Source organism: Nerophis lumbriciformis, linkage group LG17 (assembly GCF_033978685.3).
Source record: "Nerophis lumbriciformis linkage group LG17, RoL_Nlum_v2.1, whole genome shotgun sequence".
In the NCBI taxonomy this organism is placed as follows: domain Eukaryota; kingdom Metazoa; phylum Chordata; class Actinopteri; order Syngnathiformes; family Syngnathidae; genus Nerophis; species Nerophis lumbriciformis.
The window spans coordinates 4,834,573-4,852,500 of NC_084564.2; the positions used below are offsets into that span (position 1 = coordinate 4,834,573).

The window sequence follows — 17,928 nt, forward strand, 5'->3', positions numbered from 1 at the left end:
GGACCACAGTTTATGCACACTTATTTGAAATTACTTTTAATCTTTTTTTATTCAAACTTTAATTTAATTAGATGCATTGGAAACATTTTTTAGTGCTAAATAATGAATTTAATATAATCAAAGCGTAAAGATGTGTATATTCCTGGCACAGTTTACAGATTAATAAGGGACCACAATTTATTCACACTTTTTTGTTTATGTGAAATTATTTTTTATCTTTTTTTATACAAACTTGAATAATTTATATTTATAATTAATTTGAGCTGTTTGGCCACAATACCCAGCAATATGTTTGGAGGAGAAAAGGTGAGGCCTTTAATCCCAGGAACACCAAGCCTACCGTCAAGCATGGTGGTGGTAGTATTATGCTCTGGGCCTTCAGTGATGTCCTACTTAGTCCGACTTCACCTCTCAAAATACAATAATTTATGTCATCACATGGACACGGCTGGAGATACTATACCAGGGGTCGGCAACCCGCGGCTCTTTAGCGCCGCCCTAGTGGCTCTCTGGAGCTTTTTAAAAAATGTATGAAAAATGGAAAAAAAAAATCTATTTTTTGTTTTAATACGGTTTCTGTAGGAGGACAAACATGACACAAGCCTCCCTAATTGTTACAAAGCACACTGTTTATATTAAACATGCTTCACTGATTCGAGTATTTGGCGAGCGCCGTTTTGTCCTACTAATTTTGGCGGTCTTTGAACTCACCGTAGTTTGTTTACATGTATAACTTTCCCCGACTTTCTAGGACGAGTTTTATGCCACTTCTTTTTCTGTCTCATTTTGTCCACCAAACTTTTAACGTTGTGCATGAATCCACAAAGGTGAGTTTTGTTGATGTTATTGACTTGTTGGAGTGCTAATCAGACATATTTGGTCACTGCATGACTGCAAGCTAATCGATGCTAACATGCTATTTAGGCTAGCTATATGTACATATTGCATCATTATGCCTCATTTGTAGCTATATTTGAGCTCATTTAGTTTCCTTTAAGTCCTCTTAATTCAATTTATATCTCATGACACACTATCTGTATGTAATATGGCTTTTAATTTTTTGCGGTTCCAGACAGATTTGTTTTTGTATTTTTGGTCCAATATGGCCATACTTGCCAACCTTGAGACCTCCGATTTCGGGAGGTGGGGGGTGGGGGCGTGGTTAAGAGGGGAGGAGTATATTGACAGCTAGAATTCACCAAGTCAAGTATTTCATACATATATACATATATACACACACACACACACACACACACATACATACATACATACATACATACATACATATATATATATATATATATATATATATATATATATATATATATATATATATATATATATATACACACACACACACACACACACACACACACACACATACATACATACATATATATATATATATATGTATATATATATATATATATATATATATATATATATATATATATATATATATATATATATATATATATATATATAAAATATGCAAACAAAACTGTGTTTAGATAATTGATACTTCAAACTTGCATAAATAAATATTAAGGAATATAACATTGCTTCGCTTCTGAGAGCTTCAAAATGTAATGAATAAAATGCTAAAGTTGTTGATAAACAAGCAATTATTTTAATAATTAAATATGGTCATTTTAAATTAATTATTATGATAATTTAAAATCAATTATTTCAAATATGTTTATTTTAATGTATAATTCTATGGCTGGATGTAATAAGGAGTCACAAAAAAATACAAATAAAAATAAAATTAATTTTTATGTTTTTAGCAAAATATAGTAAAAATTAATTTAGTTTTTTTTTTTTTTAATTAATAAATATATTTATTTTTAGGTAAGATAAACATAATAATACAATTCATCTCCGTTTTTGTGCGTCGGCGCGTCGTATATTTACGTCACACTACTGTCATGGCGGAGCGCAAAGCAGACGATGCGAGCGAGGGGAAAAAGCACGCCAAAAGTCGTCAAAAGTGTGGGAGTATTTCAATAAACGGCCTAATAATGTTGTTGTATGCACACTGTGTCGAGCGGAAATGGCCTATCATAGCAGCACAACGGCTATGAAGGAACATTTGAAAAGAAAACCGACAGCGTTCTTGCCATCACCATCAACTAGTCAATCGTCCGCGTGCGTATACGTTGTCATCATTACACAAAAACATGAATGTGTCATTTGTATCTGCGTTGTGAATTCATAAACTAAAGCACCGTTTCACTCTGAGAGGAGCGTTTGGCGTGCCTGTTCAGTGTTTACAAAGACTCGCTCCTCTTTAACGCTGTGGAGAGGCGGGGCCGGCGAGCGAGCGGCGAGGTGGGGCGCGCCGGGAGCGACGCCGCACGATCAACCAATCTCCTCTCGCTGAAGAAAAGGGGAGCAGCAGAGAGAGAGGGAAGAGAGACTGGAAGGAGCCAGAGTGAAGCTGACGTGGAGCGAGAGAGGAGGAGAGACAGAGACAGGGGACGACGAGCGAGCGAGGAAGAGGAGCCGAAAAGCGAGGAAAGAAAGAGAAAAGAGTTGGAAGAGAAAAGACTTTGTGTAAAATTAAAAGATTGTAAACCTGACAAAGCCGTCTGGCGTTCAGTCTGTCGGTCCTGAAAGAACCCCACGGCACAAAGACGTGTCACAAACGCTAACGTTAATTAGTTGTGCAAATACCTTTTACAACATTAACAGTTACATATACTATGTACAAACCAACAATTAACTTTCACTTTAATCATACTATCATTGTTGTGTTATTAAGCAAAATAAGCAATACTTTTACTTTTGTTGAAATGTTTACACTGTACACTTTTTTTGTATTAGATGTTTAGCTTTATTTTTGCACATTTTAGCAAATAAGCAATACTTTTACTTTTGTTGAAATGTTTACACTTGTTACAGAATATTTCCGTTTTGTACTTTTTTGTATTGGATGTTTATCTTTATTTTTGCACATTTTAAAGCAAAATAAGCAATACTTTTAATTTTGAAATGCTTATACTATTGCAGAATATTAAGATTTGCACTGGATGTTTACTTTTATATTTGCACATTAAAAAGCAAATAAGCTACTTTTAATTTTGTTAAATGTTAAAAGTTTTAAATGTTTACATTGTTACAGAATATTTTGTCATGTTGTTGTCAATGTTGACTGAGTGGCCATACTTTTTTTTTTGTAAATAAAAGCCATGCCTTTTGAAAAATTATTTTTTCATCTTCTTTTTAAATAAAAAAAATAATCGGTAAAAGGAAAAATAATCTATAGATTAATCGAAAAAAATAATCTATAGATTAACCGATTAATCGAAAAAAATAATCTATAGATTAATCGATAGAAAAATAATTGTTAGCTGCAGCCTTAATTGTGAGGCAGATGCACTAACCCCCTTCAATATAGAAACGTCTCAAAAACCACCTCATGAGAGCGCAAAAATGTTTCAGCGATATTCGAGAGGGTGTTTCCATTGCCAGTTTCTTCTGGCGATATTTAGGTTTTGCACATTTCTGGGGTTAATAAAAACGCAGCAAATTGAACGGGTGGAATTGTTGGAAATGTGGGGATTTTTGGTGCTGTGGAATTTTGTAGGTCAATAATGAATTCCCTGAAGGTGCTGAATGTGTTCACGTTGTAATGGTTTGAGATGTGTGCAATTTTTGAGCAAATAAAAAGAATCCATTCATTTTGCGTCTGTGTGTGTGTGTGTGTGTGTGTGTGTGTGTGTGTGTGTGTGTGTGTGTGTGTGTGTGGGAGATGGCAGACGATGCAAGTGTGTATACTACTTCAAACGGACGCCTCTCTCTCACTCAGTTCACACTTTTGGAGGGAAACCAGCGTGCACGCGCCTGGCGAGAGGCTCATGCACCTAAAAAAAAAAAAAAAAGCTAGCATGCACAGCAGGGGTGGACTGGGACTAACGTTTTACTCCGCACTTATTGGTCCGGACTAAGTCAATCAATCGTCACGCCTTTGTGTCGACAGCAGTTACCGTGGTTACCAAGACAAAATGACATTCTAAAAACATACTTGCCAACCTTGAGACCTCCAATTTCGGGAGGTTGGGGGTGGGGGGGGCGTGGTCGGGGGTGGGGCGTGGGGGCGTGGTTAAGAGGGGAGGAGTATATTTACAGCTAGAATTCACCAACTCCAGTATTTCATTCATTATATATATATATATATATATATATATATATATATATATATATATATATATATGAAATACTTGACTTTCAGTGAATTCTAGCTATATATATCAGTGTTTCCCACACATTCATTTATTTGTGGCGGCCCGCCACGAAAGAATTACGTCCGCCACAAATGGATTTTTCGGCTTTTGACTCGCTCGACCGCTCATAAAAGCAATGGGACTCTGTCTGTGAATGTACCTTGTAGTTACACCTCCGGTGCAGTAGGTGGCGGTAGCCTACTATGCATTGTAACTCCGCCAATAGCACTTAATTCACCTGGTGGGCCAGAAGAAGAAGAAGAAGAAGAAGAAGAAGACGGCGGAGTAAAAGAACGGACCGACCGGATCAAAATACGAGGGTAATATAGGTTGTAGGTAGATAAGTTATAGCTGCATCGCTCGCGGCTCGTCATATATTTAACGTTAATCTGCGATTTCACCGAGCGTTTCACTGACGGTGCTTCATTAACACCGCCGCTGTTGTCACGTCACGTGTTACAATACCGACGAGCTAACGTGTCCAGGTTATAACCCTGTTGTCAATAAACACACGTAGAGACGGTGCTTCAGATACTGCATTAATAATGAAGCTAAATTGTCCACTGTCCACTGCAGCATGTGAATGCAATGAAAAGAATAAAATCTGAGCCAACCAGCTGTTAAAATGTTGTCCAGGTTAATGTTTTGGCCATTAAAGGCCCTTCATTTCAAGATTTCAACTGTGATCGGGCTTTAAACATGTGGCTGACCTGTTCAGATGGGTGTAACTCAGGAGTGCTCACACTTTTTCTGCAGGCGAGCTACTTTTCAATTGATCAAGTCGTGGGGATCTACCTCATTCATATATATAATTTATATTTACTTATTTATGAAATATATGTTTTTGTTAACAACTTAAAGGTGTTTAATGATAATGCAAGCATGTTTAACACATATAGTTAATATTGTTAATAAATTAAAGGTGTTTAATGATAATACAAGTATGTTTAATACATATAGTTAATATTGTTAACAAGTTAAAGGTGTTTAAAGATAATACAAGCATGTTTAACACATATTGTTAATAAATTAAAGGTGTTTAATGATAATACAAGTATGTTTAATACATATAGTTAATATTGTTAACAAGTTAAAGGTGTTTAATGACAATACAAGCATGTTTAACACATATAGTTAATATTGTTAACAAGTTAAAGGTGTTTAAAGATAATACAAGCATGTTTAACACATATAGTTAATATTTTTAACAAGTTAAAGGTGTTTAATGACAATACAAGCATGTTTAACACATATAGTTAATATTGTTAACAAGTTAAAGGTGTTTAAAGATAATACAAGCATGTTTAACACATATAGATTCCTTTCTTTCATGAAGACAAGAATATAAGTTGGTGTATTACCTGATTCTGATGACTTGCATTGACTGGAATCAGACAGTGGTGCTGATAACGTCCGCATTTTCGAATGGAGGAGAAAAAAAGTCCTCCTTTCTGTCCAATACCACATGAAAGTGGTTGGTTTTTGGCATCTTATTTGTCCAGCTTCTGTACTCCTTTGTATACACTTTACAAGAAATACATTGTCGGCAAACTCCGTAGCTTGCTAGCTTGTGCATGCCAGCTTTCTGAGACTCTTATTTTGTTAGCGCAACTGTGCAGTCGGTCTTTGGAGTTTTGACGACAGGTACGGCGCCAGAGTCTGTTGAAATAAAGTGTTTCTCGCCTTGCTGTCGGTAATTTTAATGAGCTAAATATGTACATAAAGTGTTGTACTTATATTCCAACTCCGCGTTCTTCTTGGTCATCGCCGCTGCCGCCGTCACCCCCCGCCCCCTGACCACACCACCACAAATAGATGCCTGTCCTGTGGGAAACACTGTATATATTTATTTATTTTATTATATATATATATATATATATATATATATATATATATATATATATATATATAATAAAATAAATACTTGAATTTCAGTGTTCATTTATTCACACATATACACACACATAACACTCATCTACTCATTGTTGTACTTGAAAGTACAATGCAATACAATTCCGGGGCAATGGCACCTATCAAATACACAGTAATGAAAACACAGTTGTTCTACTAACTGTACTATGTGTTATGAGAGTAGAGTATGTGTGTGTGTGGCCCTTTAATAGGTAACAGCATGCGAGGTGAGTGAGTGTGTGGGCGAGAGAAGAGAGGGAGCAGTAGCGTAAATGCGGGGAAGGACTAGTTGGTTTTGTGTTGGATTGGCTGTGTGCAAGCAATCAATAAAGCAAGATTTGCAAGTAATCGCTGGACTCATCATTCACCCTAAAGTCGTCCGCTGTGGAGACCCACTGCTGGGTAAAGTGAAGGGTGTTGCCCCCGAGCATACATCAGCCAAGCAAAACTCTCAGTACTCCCCGATATTACCCAGAATGCATCAGCCACGCCTGGACAACAAGAGCCCCTCGTTGAACCGCAACATTTCAGGTGGTTTGAGACCAGACTTCCATCATGGTGCACCACACAAATTTAACAAGCTTTTGTTAAAACGACAAGTACAACGAACACCAAATGTATCAGACGTGTAACACATGGATGTGTGCATGTGCGTGTGTTTATGTGTGTGTGTGTGTGTGTGTGTGTGTGCGTGTGTTTATGTGTGTGTGCCTAGAACACCTGCAGGTGAACTTGCCCGTAGGAATTCACACCTGGCCAATAAATCTGCCACACACACAATCATTCAGCATGTTGCCTCGCTTGCGTCTGATTGGTTAACAGCGATGATGTCATGATCCTCGCAGGTGTTGCTTTTTTTTTTTGTTAATACAGGGGGCGTGGCCGAAATGTCACTCACAGGTAATAATAATAATAATAATAATAACTGGGATTTATATAGCGCTTTTCTAAGTACCCAAAGTCACTTTACATGTAGAACCCATCAATCATTCACACCTGGTGGTGGTAAGCTACTTTCATAGCCACAGCTGCCCTGGGGTAGACTGACGGAAGCGTGGCTGCAATTTGCGCCAACGGCCCCTCCGACCACCACCTATCATTCATCATTCAATTCACCGGTGTGAGTGGCACCGGGGGCAAAGGGTGAAGTGTCCCGCCCAAGGACACAACGGCAGCGATTTTTTTTTTTTGGATGGTAAGAGGCGGGGAGCAAACCTGCAACCCTCAGGTTTCTGGCACGGTTGCTCTACCCACTTCGCCATGCCGCCCCTAAATAATAATGATAATTAAAGCTGCAAGCAGCGTTGGTCGGGCCCGCGTATTTGGCAGGTGCTAGTCCTAAGTGTCCCAATACTTTTGTCTACTTGTAGTCTGAAGTGTCCCAAGACTTTTGTCTAGTGTACCTACCTTGTCTGCATTGTGTGGGCACGTTGGTGCTTCCTGCTTTTAAGCAGCCATCTTAAAAAAACAGCAGCGCAGCGGGTCTTTGAAGGGTCATAAAATCCAAACCGGAGCAGTTAGAAAAAAAGCGCTTCTGTTGTTGTAATCACAAGGGTTCAATCTCTCTCCTGTGTTAGTTTGAAGGCGAAACGACAAACGCGCTCAGAGGAGTTCGTTTTTGAAGGAAGGTGACCGGTTTTTAAAAAAAAATTATTTTGAAGGGGGAATAGCAAACTTCCTGTTGATTTTTGCTGGGGGTTGTCAATTTATGAAATGTAGGTCTAAGTGAGACCTACATAGAGGTTTTTGTTTCATGTCTCTCCGACCTTTCCAGTGGGAGTTACAGGCAGTTTTGTTAGATTTTTCATCCGAGGAGCAGTTTTTTGTGCGTTTTATAAAAAAATTGCTGTAGACCACAATTTTTAGATTTGGGGTTAGGTTTTTTCATTAGATCACAGTTTTAGCCAGTCCTGATGTGTGTGTTAAGTTCGGTGAGTTTTGAAGCATGTTAAGGGGGTCAAATTACAGCTAAAAGAGGCAACAGTGACTGTTTTTAGTACTTTTTTGTCTTGAAGGGGGAATTGCCAACTTCCTGTTGATTTTAGCCCGAGGATATACAATTGTGAAATGTAGATCTAAGTCAGACCTACATAAAGGCTTTTGTTTCATGTCTCTCCGACTTTCCTAGTGGGAGTTACAGGCAGCATAGTTTTTTCTTCTTCCTAGGGGGCGCTAGAGCGCAATTTTGAGTTTTGGGGTTTGGTTTTTTTATTAAAAGACAATTTTCGCAGGTCCTGATGTGTGGGTCAAATATGGTGAGTTTTGAAGCATGTTAAGTGGGTCAAATTAGTGCTCAAATAGGCGGCGGAAGAAGAAAGAAAGAATAATAAAACCTTAGAATAACAATAGGTCCTTATGTCCCATTGCATAAGGACTCCCTTCAGAAGTCCTTTTGCAATGGGCCATTGCGGGCCCTAATAATAATAAGTAATGAATGCAGGACAGTAAAAAAGTATACTGTCGGTCTGATTTACTCAGATCCAAACACCACGTGGTAAACAGCATGTGCAGCCCATAAAATAGCGTGCACTATTAGTAGGGCGTGTTGCGTGATTTACTAAGACTGCGTGTGCAATTGAAAATGAGGATTTTGCGTGTACCATACGGGGCATCACTCATTTACTGCACATTCATGTTACCACCCGTGGCCTTTTTGTTATGTTTTCAAACAAGCAGAAAAAAAATCTACCACTTTTTATGGGCACTTTAGAAGCTCACTGGTGAGACGCTGCGCATTACTCCGCTCAAGACGCAAAAATATGCATACTTAAAGAAGTCTATGGGGGAAAAAAAGAAACGTCACTGAAAAAATACTAAAGGGCACTAAAACGCATGAAGCAAATTACGTTTTAATCAGCCCCTTAAGTCGTCTAGCAGCTATTAAATTATAAAAGGATGTTGCTGAATAGAGGATATGTCTAATATTTTTTTTATTTCTGACCGTTCAAAATGTTGACACACACTTGTTTGTGGACGTGTCAGTTTGAAAATCCTTCTGACACGTGCTAAATAAAACGCTAAATAGTGCTCTCAAATTGGTGATGAGTGTTGATAGATCACATTGCGTGTGCTAAATAATGTCATGTCTGTGTGATCATGTTTTGTTTTTGGACTTTTTGTGCACTTTTGTTTTGTTTTGTCACCATAGCAACCATTAGTTTTCACCTGTCACGTCACGCACCTGTTTCACGTTTTGAGTCACGCACCTGTTTTCGTTAATCATGTCTATAGTATTTAAGTTCATTGTTTTCAGTTTGTCGTTCTGACGACACCCCACATTTATGCTCTGCACAGTTCTGACTCTTTTTTCATGTCCATCGTTCACGCCGCTCCTTTTTGTCCATGCCAAGTAAGTTTTGTTTATTATTGCCACAGTTAGTGTTTTTTGTTGTTCATAGTTTTTGCCTTTGTGCAAGTATTTGGTTTCATAGTTTGTTCTCCGCCATTGTGCGCGCCTTTTGTTTACTTCCTTTTTTTGTAGTTTAAATAAAAATGTACTCACATTCCCGTCTCGCCCGAGCCAACTTTCCCTTGCATCCCGGAAAAGCAAACACCCAGGACCAAGTCATGACAAATAATAATAATTTGCATATTAATGAAGACAGCGATGCAAAATGGACTGCACGCCTTATTCCGCACACTTAACAGACACGATCCACTTTGCACACCTTTTGTAGATCAGCTTTGCGTGTGCTATCAGGTTTGCACGTGTTTTGGCACACGCAAAACCTAGGACTATACGATTATGGCAAAAATAATAATCAAGATTATTTTGATTTATATTGTTATCACGATTAATAACACAATTATTTATTAAATTGAAACCGTTTGTATTCATTGTATTACCAAAACTCAACTTTAGTTATAGTTAAAAAAATACGGCTATAAATTAGTAACAAATAAACCACAACAAATTATGGCAAAAATAATAATCACGATTATTTTGATTTATATTGTTATCACGATTAATAACACAATTATTTGTTAAATTGAAAACGTTTGTATTCATTGTACTACCAAAACTCAACTTTAGTTATAGTTAAAAAAAATACGGCTATAAATTAGTAACAAATATACCACAACAAGCAAAAAATAATAACAGCAATAACAGTACATTTAGCATCAAAAACAATAACATTATGTTTTTCCAATTTGTTTTTACTTAAATGTCTTACCTTTTACACTTATTTTTTAACACTATTTTACCATAAAGTCTGTGCTTTTTGTGTACATTTTTTAAAATAAAATGTTTATTTAAATGCAAATATCCTCACGATTAATAGCACAATTATTTGTTAAATTGAAACCGTTTGTATTCATTGTATTACCAAAACTCAACTTTAGTTATAGTTAAAAAAAAATACGGCTATATATTAGTAACAAATAATTTATTTGTTACTAATATATAGCCGTATTTTTTTTTAACTAACTAAAGTTGAGTTTTGGAATAATAATATTATTTGAAATAAATATTAATATAATAATATTTGAAATAAACCAGAGCAAGCAAAAAATAATAACAGCAATAACAGTACATTTAGTATCAAAAACAATAACATTTTGTTTTTCCAATTTGTTTTTACTTAAATGTCTTACCTTTTACACTTATTTTTTAACACTATTTTACCATAAAGTCTGTGCTTTTTGTGTACATTTTTTAAAATAAAATGTTTATTTAAATGCAAATATCCTCACGATTAATAACACAATTATTTGTTAAATTGAAACCGTTTGTATTCATTGTACTACCAAAACTCAACTTAAATTATAGTTAAAAAAATACGGCTATATATTAGTAACAATTTATTTGTTACTAATATATAGCCGTATTTTTTTTTAACTATAACTAAAGTTGAGTTTTGGAATAATAATATTATTTGAAATAAATATTAATATAATAATATTATTTGTAATAAATATTAATATAATAATATTATTTGAAATAAACCAGAGCAAGCAAAAAATAATAACAGCAATAACAGTACATTTAGTATCAAAAACAATAACATTTTGTTTTTACTTAAATGTCTTACCTTTTACACTTATTTTTTAACACTATTTTACCATAAAGTCTGTGCTTTTTGTGTACATTTTTAAAAATAAAATGTTTATTTAAATGCAAATATCCTCACGATTAATAACACAATTATTTGTTAAATTGAAACCGTTAGTATTCATTGTATTACCAAAACTCAACTTTAAATTATAGTTAAAAAAATACGGCTATAAATTAGTAACAAATAAACCACAACAAGCAAAAAATAATAACAGCAATAACAGTACATTTAGTATCAAAAACAATAACATTTTTTTTTACTTAAATTTCTTACCTTTTACACTTATTTTTTAACACTATTTTACCATAAAGTCTGTGCTTTTTGTGTACATTTTTTAAAATGAAATGTTTATTTAAATGCAAATATCCTCACATTTATTAATGCAATACATCTTTGGTCAATTTTGACCAATATTTTATGTCAAAGTATAATAATTGCGTAAATGTATCAATAATTATGCCTGTGCAAGGTACTTTTTTTTTTTTTGCACCTCCAAATTAGGTAATGACAACGAAGATGCACGTTACAAACAGTACAATACTTACAGTATTAGCACTTTATGGGGCGCAACGGACAGCAAAGCAACACATCATAATCTATACACCACTGCCACCTAACGTCTTGGACTTGCAACTGTAATTGAGCTTGATGCTTTGCTAATGGCATGCTTCTGATTAGCATTAGCGATTTTACATGGCGATTTTGACACCTCCAAATTTGTGAATAAGAATGTCAACGAAGATGCACGTTACCAACAGCTGGTGCGTATAAGTACATTACTTACAGTATTAGCGCTTTTAGATACTGCATTAAAAAAATAAAATGTATTAAGTGGAAAAAGACTTCCGGACGGCTTCGAAGCAATTCTGGACCACCATCCGCCGCCTCAGGAAGGGGAAGCAGTGCAGTGTCAACACCGTGTATGGTGGGGATGGTGCTCTGCTGACCTCGACTGCGGATGTTGTGGATCGGTGGAGGGAATACTTCGAAGACCTCCTCAATCCTACCAGCACGTCTTCCTATGAGGAAGCAGGGCCTGGGGAATCTGTGGTGGGCTCTCCTATTTCTGGGGCTGAGGTTGCCGAGGTAGTTAAAAAGCTCCTCGGTGGCAAGGCCCCGGGGGTGGATGAGATCCGCCCGGAGTTCCTTAAGGCTCTGGATGTTGTGGGGCTGTCTTGGTTGACAAGACTCTGCAACATCGCGTGGACATCGGGGGCGGTACCTCTGGATTGGCAGACCGGGGTGGTGGTTCCTTTCTTTAAGAAGGGGAACCGGAGGGTGTGTTCCAACTATCGTGGGATCACACTCCTCAGCCTTCCCGGTAAGGTCTATTCAGGTGTACTGGAGAGGAGGCTACGCCGGATAGTCGAACCTCGGTTTCAGGAGGAACAGTGTGGTTTTCGTCCTGGTCGTGGAACTGTGGACCAGCTCTATACTCTCGGCAGGGTCCTTGAGGGTGCATGGGAGTTTGCCCAACCAGTCTACATGTGCTTTGTGGACTTGGAGAAGGCATTCGACCGTGTACCCCGGGAAGTCCTGTGGGGAGTGCTCAGAGAGTATGGGGCAACGGACTGTCTTATTGTGGCAGTTCGCTCCCTGTATGATCAGTGTCAGAGCTTGGTCCGCATTGCCGGCAGTAAGTCGGACACGTTTCCAGTGAGGGTTGGACTCCGCCAAGGCTGCCCTTTGTCACCGATTCTGTTCATAACCTTCATGGACAGAATTTCTAGGCGCAGCCAGGGCGTTGAGGGGATCTGGTTTGGTGGCTGCAGGATTAGGTCTCTGCTATTTGCAGATGATGTGGTCCTGATGGCTTCCTCCGGCCAAGATCTTCAGCTCTCACTGGATCGGTTCGCAGCTGAGTGTGAAGCGACTGGGATGAGAATCAGCACCTCCAAGTCCGAGTCCATGGTTCTCGCCCGGAAAAGGGTGGAGTGCCATCTCCGGGTTGGGGAGGAGATCTTGCCCCAAGTGGAGGAGTTCAAGTACCTCTGAGTCTTGTTCACGAGTGGGGGAAGAGTGGATCGTGAGATCGACAGGCGGATCGGTGCGGCGTCTTCAGTAATGCGGACGCTGTATCGATCCGTTGTGGTGAAGAAGGAGCTGAGCCGGAAGGCAAAGCTCTCGATTTACCGGTCGATCTACGTTCCCATCCTCACCTATGGTCATGAGCTTTGGGTTATGACCGAAAGGACAAGATCACGGGTACAAGCGGCCGAAATGAGTTTCCTCCGCCGAGTGGCAGGGCTCTCCCTTAGAGATAGGGTGAGAAGCTCTGTCATCCGGGGGGAGCTCAAAGTAAAGCCGCTGCTCCTCCACATCGAGAGGAGCCAGATGAGGTGGTTCGGGCATCTGGTCAGGATGCCACCCGATCGCCTCCCTCGGGAGGTGTTTAGGGCACGTCCGACCGGTAGGAGGCCACGAGGAAGACCCAGGACACGTTGTGAAGACTATGTCTCCCGGCTGGCCTGGGAACGCCTCGGGATCCCCCGGGAGGAGCTGGACGAAGTGGCTGGGGAGAGGGAAGTCTGGGCTTCCCTGCTTAGGCTGCTGCCCCCGCGACCCGACCTCGGATAAGCGGAAGAAGATGGATGGATGGATGGATGGATGAAATTGGTACCGTTGAGTACCCCTATTGATTCCCAGGTAGCAGGAATTGGTACCGTATCAGTGAACGCCAAAGGAAGCAAAGTGAAGCCCCGCCCCCTGAAGCTCCTCCCCTTACCTCCACGATGCTTTTCAGATCCCTCACGTACGCTTGCTCCGTCTCCACGATCTCCATCACCACTCGCTCCAGCCGCGACAGCTGCCTGGGCGGCGCCCCCGACGCCCCCGCCACAGGATTAGCCAGACTTCCAACGGGGGCGCGACCCCCGCACACCATGGCGACGCGGCCTCCCGCGGCGTGCGGCGTGACGAGCGGGGTGAGGTCCAGGCTGATGTCCGAGCCGTTCCTCTTGGGCGTGGACGACGACGACGACAAGGAGGCGTTGTAGGTCGGCACGGCGCCGTACGGCAGCGAGGACGAAGACGAGGACGAGGAGGAGGAGTGCGAGGCGTCCTGGAGGGACACCGAGGAGGTGGAGGAGGACAGGGACAGCGAGGCGGGTCGCTCACAGTCAGAGCAGACGGTGTTGACGGACGTGCACGAGGAGGACGAGGCTCCTCGCTCGGCCGAGGACATCATCCTACCCACAATCCCGCTCAGCGAGGACACCGAGGAGGGACGCTTGGCAGCTGTGGAGAGAAGATAAACATGAAATAGAGACACGCTCTCCAGTTACACCTTAAACGGGAAGAGAAAAGAAACTTCAAACAGTCTAAACCTGAAGTCTGAGTTGACTTATCCTAAGACGGGAAACTCTGAACATCCGATCTGAGTTAGTTCGATCCATCAAGACATGATCAATGGCAACTGTCTTTCTTCACCCAGCTGGAAGGGCAAGTGCTAACGTGTGTTAATGGTGAATATTTCTTTGGAATAAAAGTCATAAAATAATATTGGAGTGAAGTGACAAGATAATTATTGCTAGAGTCAGTGCCTACATTTTATTGATTTAATATCTAATTACATTTTCTCAACCCACTGGTTAAAAAGAAAAGAAAAGTGGAGGGCTGATATGAAATAAAATATAATTTCAATTTATGTGCGACCCCACCAATAAAAAACGCACATGGATGCATCTGAAAATTATAATCATCTTTTATATATATATATATATATATATATATATATATATATATATATATATATATACACACACACAGTGTTTCCCACAGGACAGGCATCTATTTGCAGAGGTGTGGACTCGAGTCACATGACTTGGACTCGAGTCAGACTCGAGTCATGAATTTGATGACTTTAGACTCGACTTGACAAAATGTAAAAAGACTTGCAACTCGACTTCGACTTTAACATCAATGACTTGTGACTTCACTTGGACTTGAGCCTTTTGAATTGACATGACTTGACATGACTTGCTACTTTCCCCAAAACCCAAAGATGAAAAAGTTATTCGGGAGCGCTCCGTATTTTTCATTGTGTACTTGTCTATCAGCGTTGCGTGTGTCAGCTGGTGTGGTCTCAGTACAACAGCCAATCAAATTAGATCTACTTTGTTTTCATCACACAGCATTCATCCAATCAAATTGCAGGACAACCAACGAAGAAGACATGTCCAAACCACACGCCAGTGAACAAAAAATGATACCTAAAATAATTTCGTTTGGGTATAAAAATTACAAGGTGGTCAACACAAAACGGTTTGCAGTATGCAACACATGCGGTTCAAAAATGACTGATGGAGAGGCAACAACTTCCAACTTCGTCCGGCATTTGAAGTTGCACAAAGAACGGTAATTAAGTTTTGAATGTAAGATAACGTTTATTGGCTAAGTAACATGACTTTTATTTGCTGTGTAGTTAAATCAGTGAGGCTGTAAACTCCCTGCTAACGTTATAACGTTATTGCAAACACGGGAATCTGTTGCAGTTCACTACCTTATTCATACTTTTTGTTCAGTGATTTTTTTTAAGCAGGGTTACGTTAGTCAATATATCACACGTAACGTTAGACGGCGGTCAGCAGCACCGCGTATTTTAGCCACCTAAAAAAAGACAAAAATAGTAAAATAAAGGTCAGTTAAAATGTATACTATATTATGAATATGTGTACCGTTTTAGCTAGCTTTCTGACATACTGTTGGTTGTTTACCTCAGTGGTCCCCAACCACCGGGCCGCGGCCCGGTACTGGTCCGTGGATCGATTGGTATCGGGCCGCACAAGAAATATTTTTTTTTCTTTTCTTTTTTTAATTAAATCAACATAAAAAACACAAGATACACTTACAAGTAGTGCACCAACCCAAAACAACTCTCTCCCCCCTTTTGTTCTGGGCATTGAACATGAAGACTCTTCCTTCACTGTTCCGAGTGGCCATGAGAGTCTTGGCAGTGCCTGCCTCCAGTGCTCCAGTGGAGCGAGTTTTCAGCCATGGTGGCATCATACTACGCCCCCATCGTGCACAAATGACTGACAGACTCTTGGCTAATTCGGTCTTTTGCAAATGCAATGCAGCATAGGGCCCTGACATATAAAAAGTACAACTTTTTTGTTATGTTCACGTATATGTCATGTTTTTTCAATGTTAACACTTTTGTACAAATAAGTACATTTGCACTTTATTTTTCAATGTGTTTGTTCTGTAAAGGAATGAGTTAATGTTTAAAATGACTGGTTAATAGTGCTATTATAAAGTGCAATGTCAGCACAATTTTCTTTCCTGCAATTTAAAATGCACTTGTTTTAATAAATAAATACAGCGTTTGAAAAGCATACACAATCTGTGTTAATATATTAGTCTGTGGTTAAAAGGACTTGAAAGGACTCGAAACTCAAAATGCAGGACTTAGGACTTGACTTGAGACTTTCCAGTCTTGACTTTGGACTTGACTCGGGGCTTGCCTGTCTTGACTCGGGACTTGACTCGGACTTGAGGGCAAAGACTTGAGACTTACTTGTGACTTGCAAAACAATGACTTGGTCCCACCTCTGTCTATTTGTGGTGGTGTGGTCGGGGGGTGGGGGGTGGGGGGTGGCGGCTGTTGCGGCGATGACCAAGAAGAACGCGGAGTTGGAATATAATTACAACATTTTATGTACATATTTATATACAGATTTGAACAATTAGTTATTCACTGAAATATATTTATTAATTGTGGTTCTTACAAAAAATATATCTTATAAAATATAAAAGCTAAAATGTATCTTAAAGCTCTGCCCCTTTAATTAGTGCATACTAAATAATTTAACTTTAGCCTACTACTACAACCATATTATTTACCAGCAACATAAAGTGAAACAGAGGCAGAGGTGTCCTGCCAGTCAGTCAACCTCCTCCTCCTCCTGCTGCTGCTGAACAGGTCGCACTGGAGCTAGTCCCGCTCGCCAGACCCTCCTCCAGAGAAGAGGGAGACACTGTAGTGCTCATGGCTTATATCTTACTAAAATCCTTCCCGTTGACTATTTACAACACTACACAGTATTTATTATTATTATTATCTATAATAACATTTAAATGGCATTGCATACATGTAAAATTAAATGCTATTTCACATTATTTGACCAGTAGCAGTTACACCCATCTGAACAGGTCAGCCACCTGTTTAAAGCCCGATCACAGTTGAAATCTTGAAATGAAGGGCCTTTAATGGCCAAAACATTAACCTGGACAACATTTTAACAGCTGGTTGGCTCAGATTGTATTCTTTTCATTGCATTCACATGCTGCAGTGGACAGTGGACATTTTAGCTTGAGTATTAATGTAGTATCTGAAGCACCGTCTCCACGTGTGTTTATTGACAACAGGGTTATAACCTGGACACGTTAGCTCGTCGGTATGGTAACAGCTGACTGTTATTACGTGCGTCTGCCCCGGGCCACGAGTCAAACAGCGGCGGTGTTAATGAAGCAGCGTCAGGCTGCTCACCGTCAGTGAAACGCTCGGTGAAATCGCGGATTAACGTTAAATATATGACGAGCCGCGAGCGATGCAGCTATAACCTATCTACCTATAACATATATTACCCTCGTATTTTGATCCCGTCCGTCCGTCCCTCTTCTTCTTCTTCTGGCCCACCAGGTGAATTAAGTGCTATTGGCGGAGTTATAGGCTACCGCCACCTACTGCACCGGAGTTGTAACTACAAGGTACATTCACAGACAAGAGTCCC

The 17,928-nt window shown here is 39.6% G+C and overlaps 1 protein-coding gene across 1 annotated transcript in view; it reads right to left on the reverse strand.

Moving 5' to 3' along the window:
* The window catches only part of plekhg2 (pleckstrin homology domain containing, family G (with RhoGef domain) member 2), a 225,001-nt gene that overhangs the window by 117,234 nt on the left and 89,839 nt on the right, over positions 1–17,928 (reverse strand). The window contains exon 5 of the mRNA XM_061972275.1: positions 13,920–14,431. Coding sequence (XP_061828259.1) covers positions 13,920–14,431 — 512 coding nt within the window. The remainder of the gene's footprint in view (positions 1–13,919; positions 14,432–17,928) is intronic.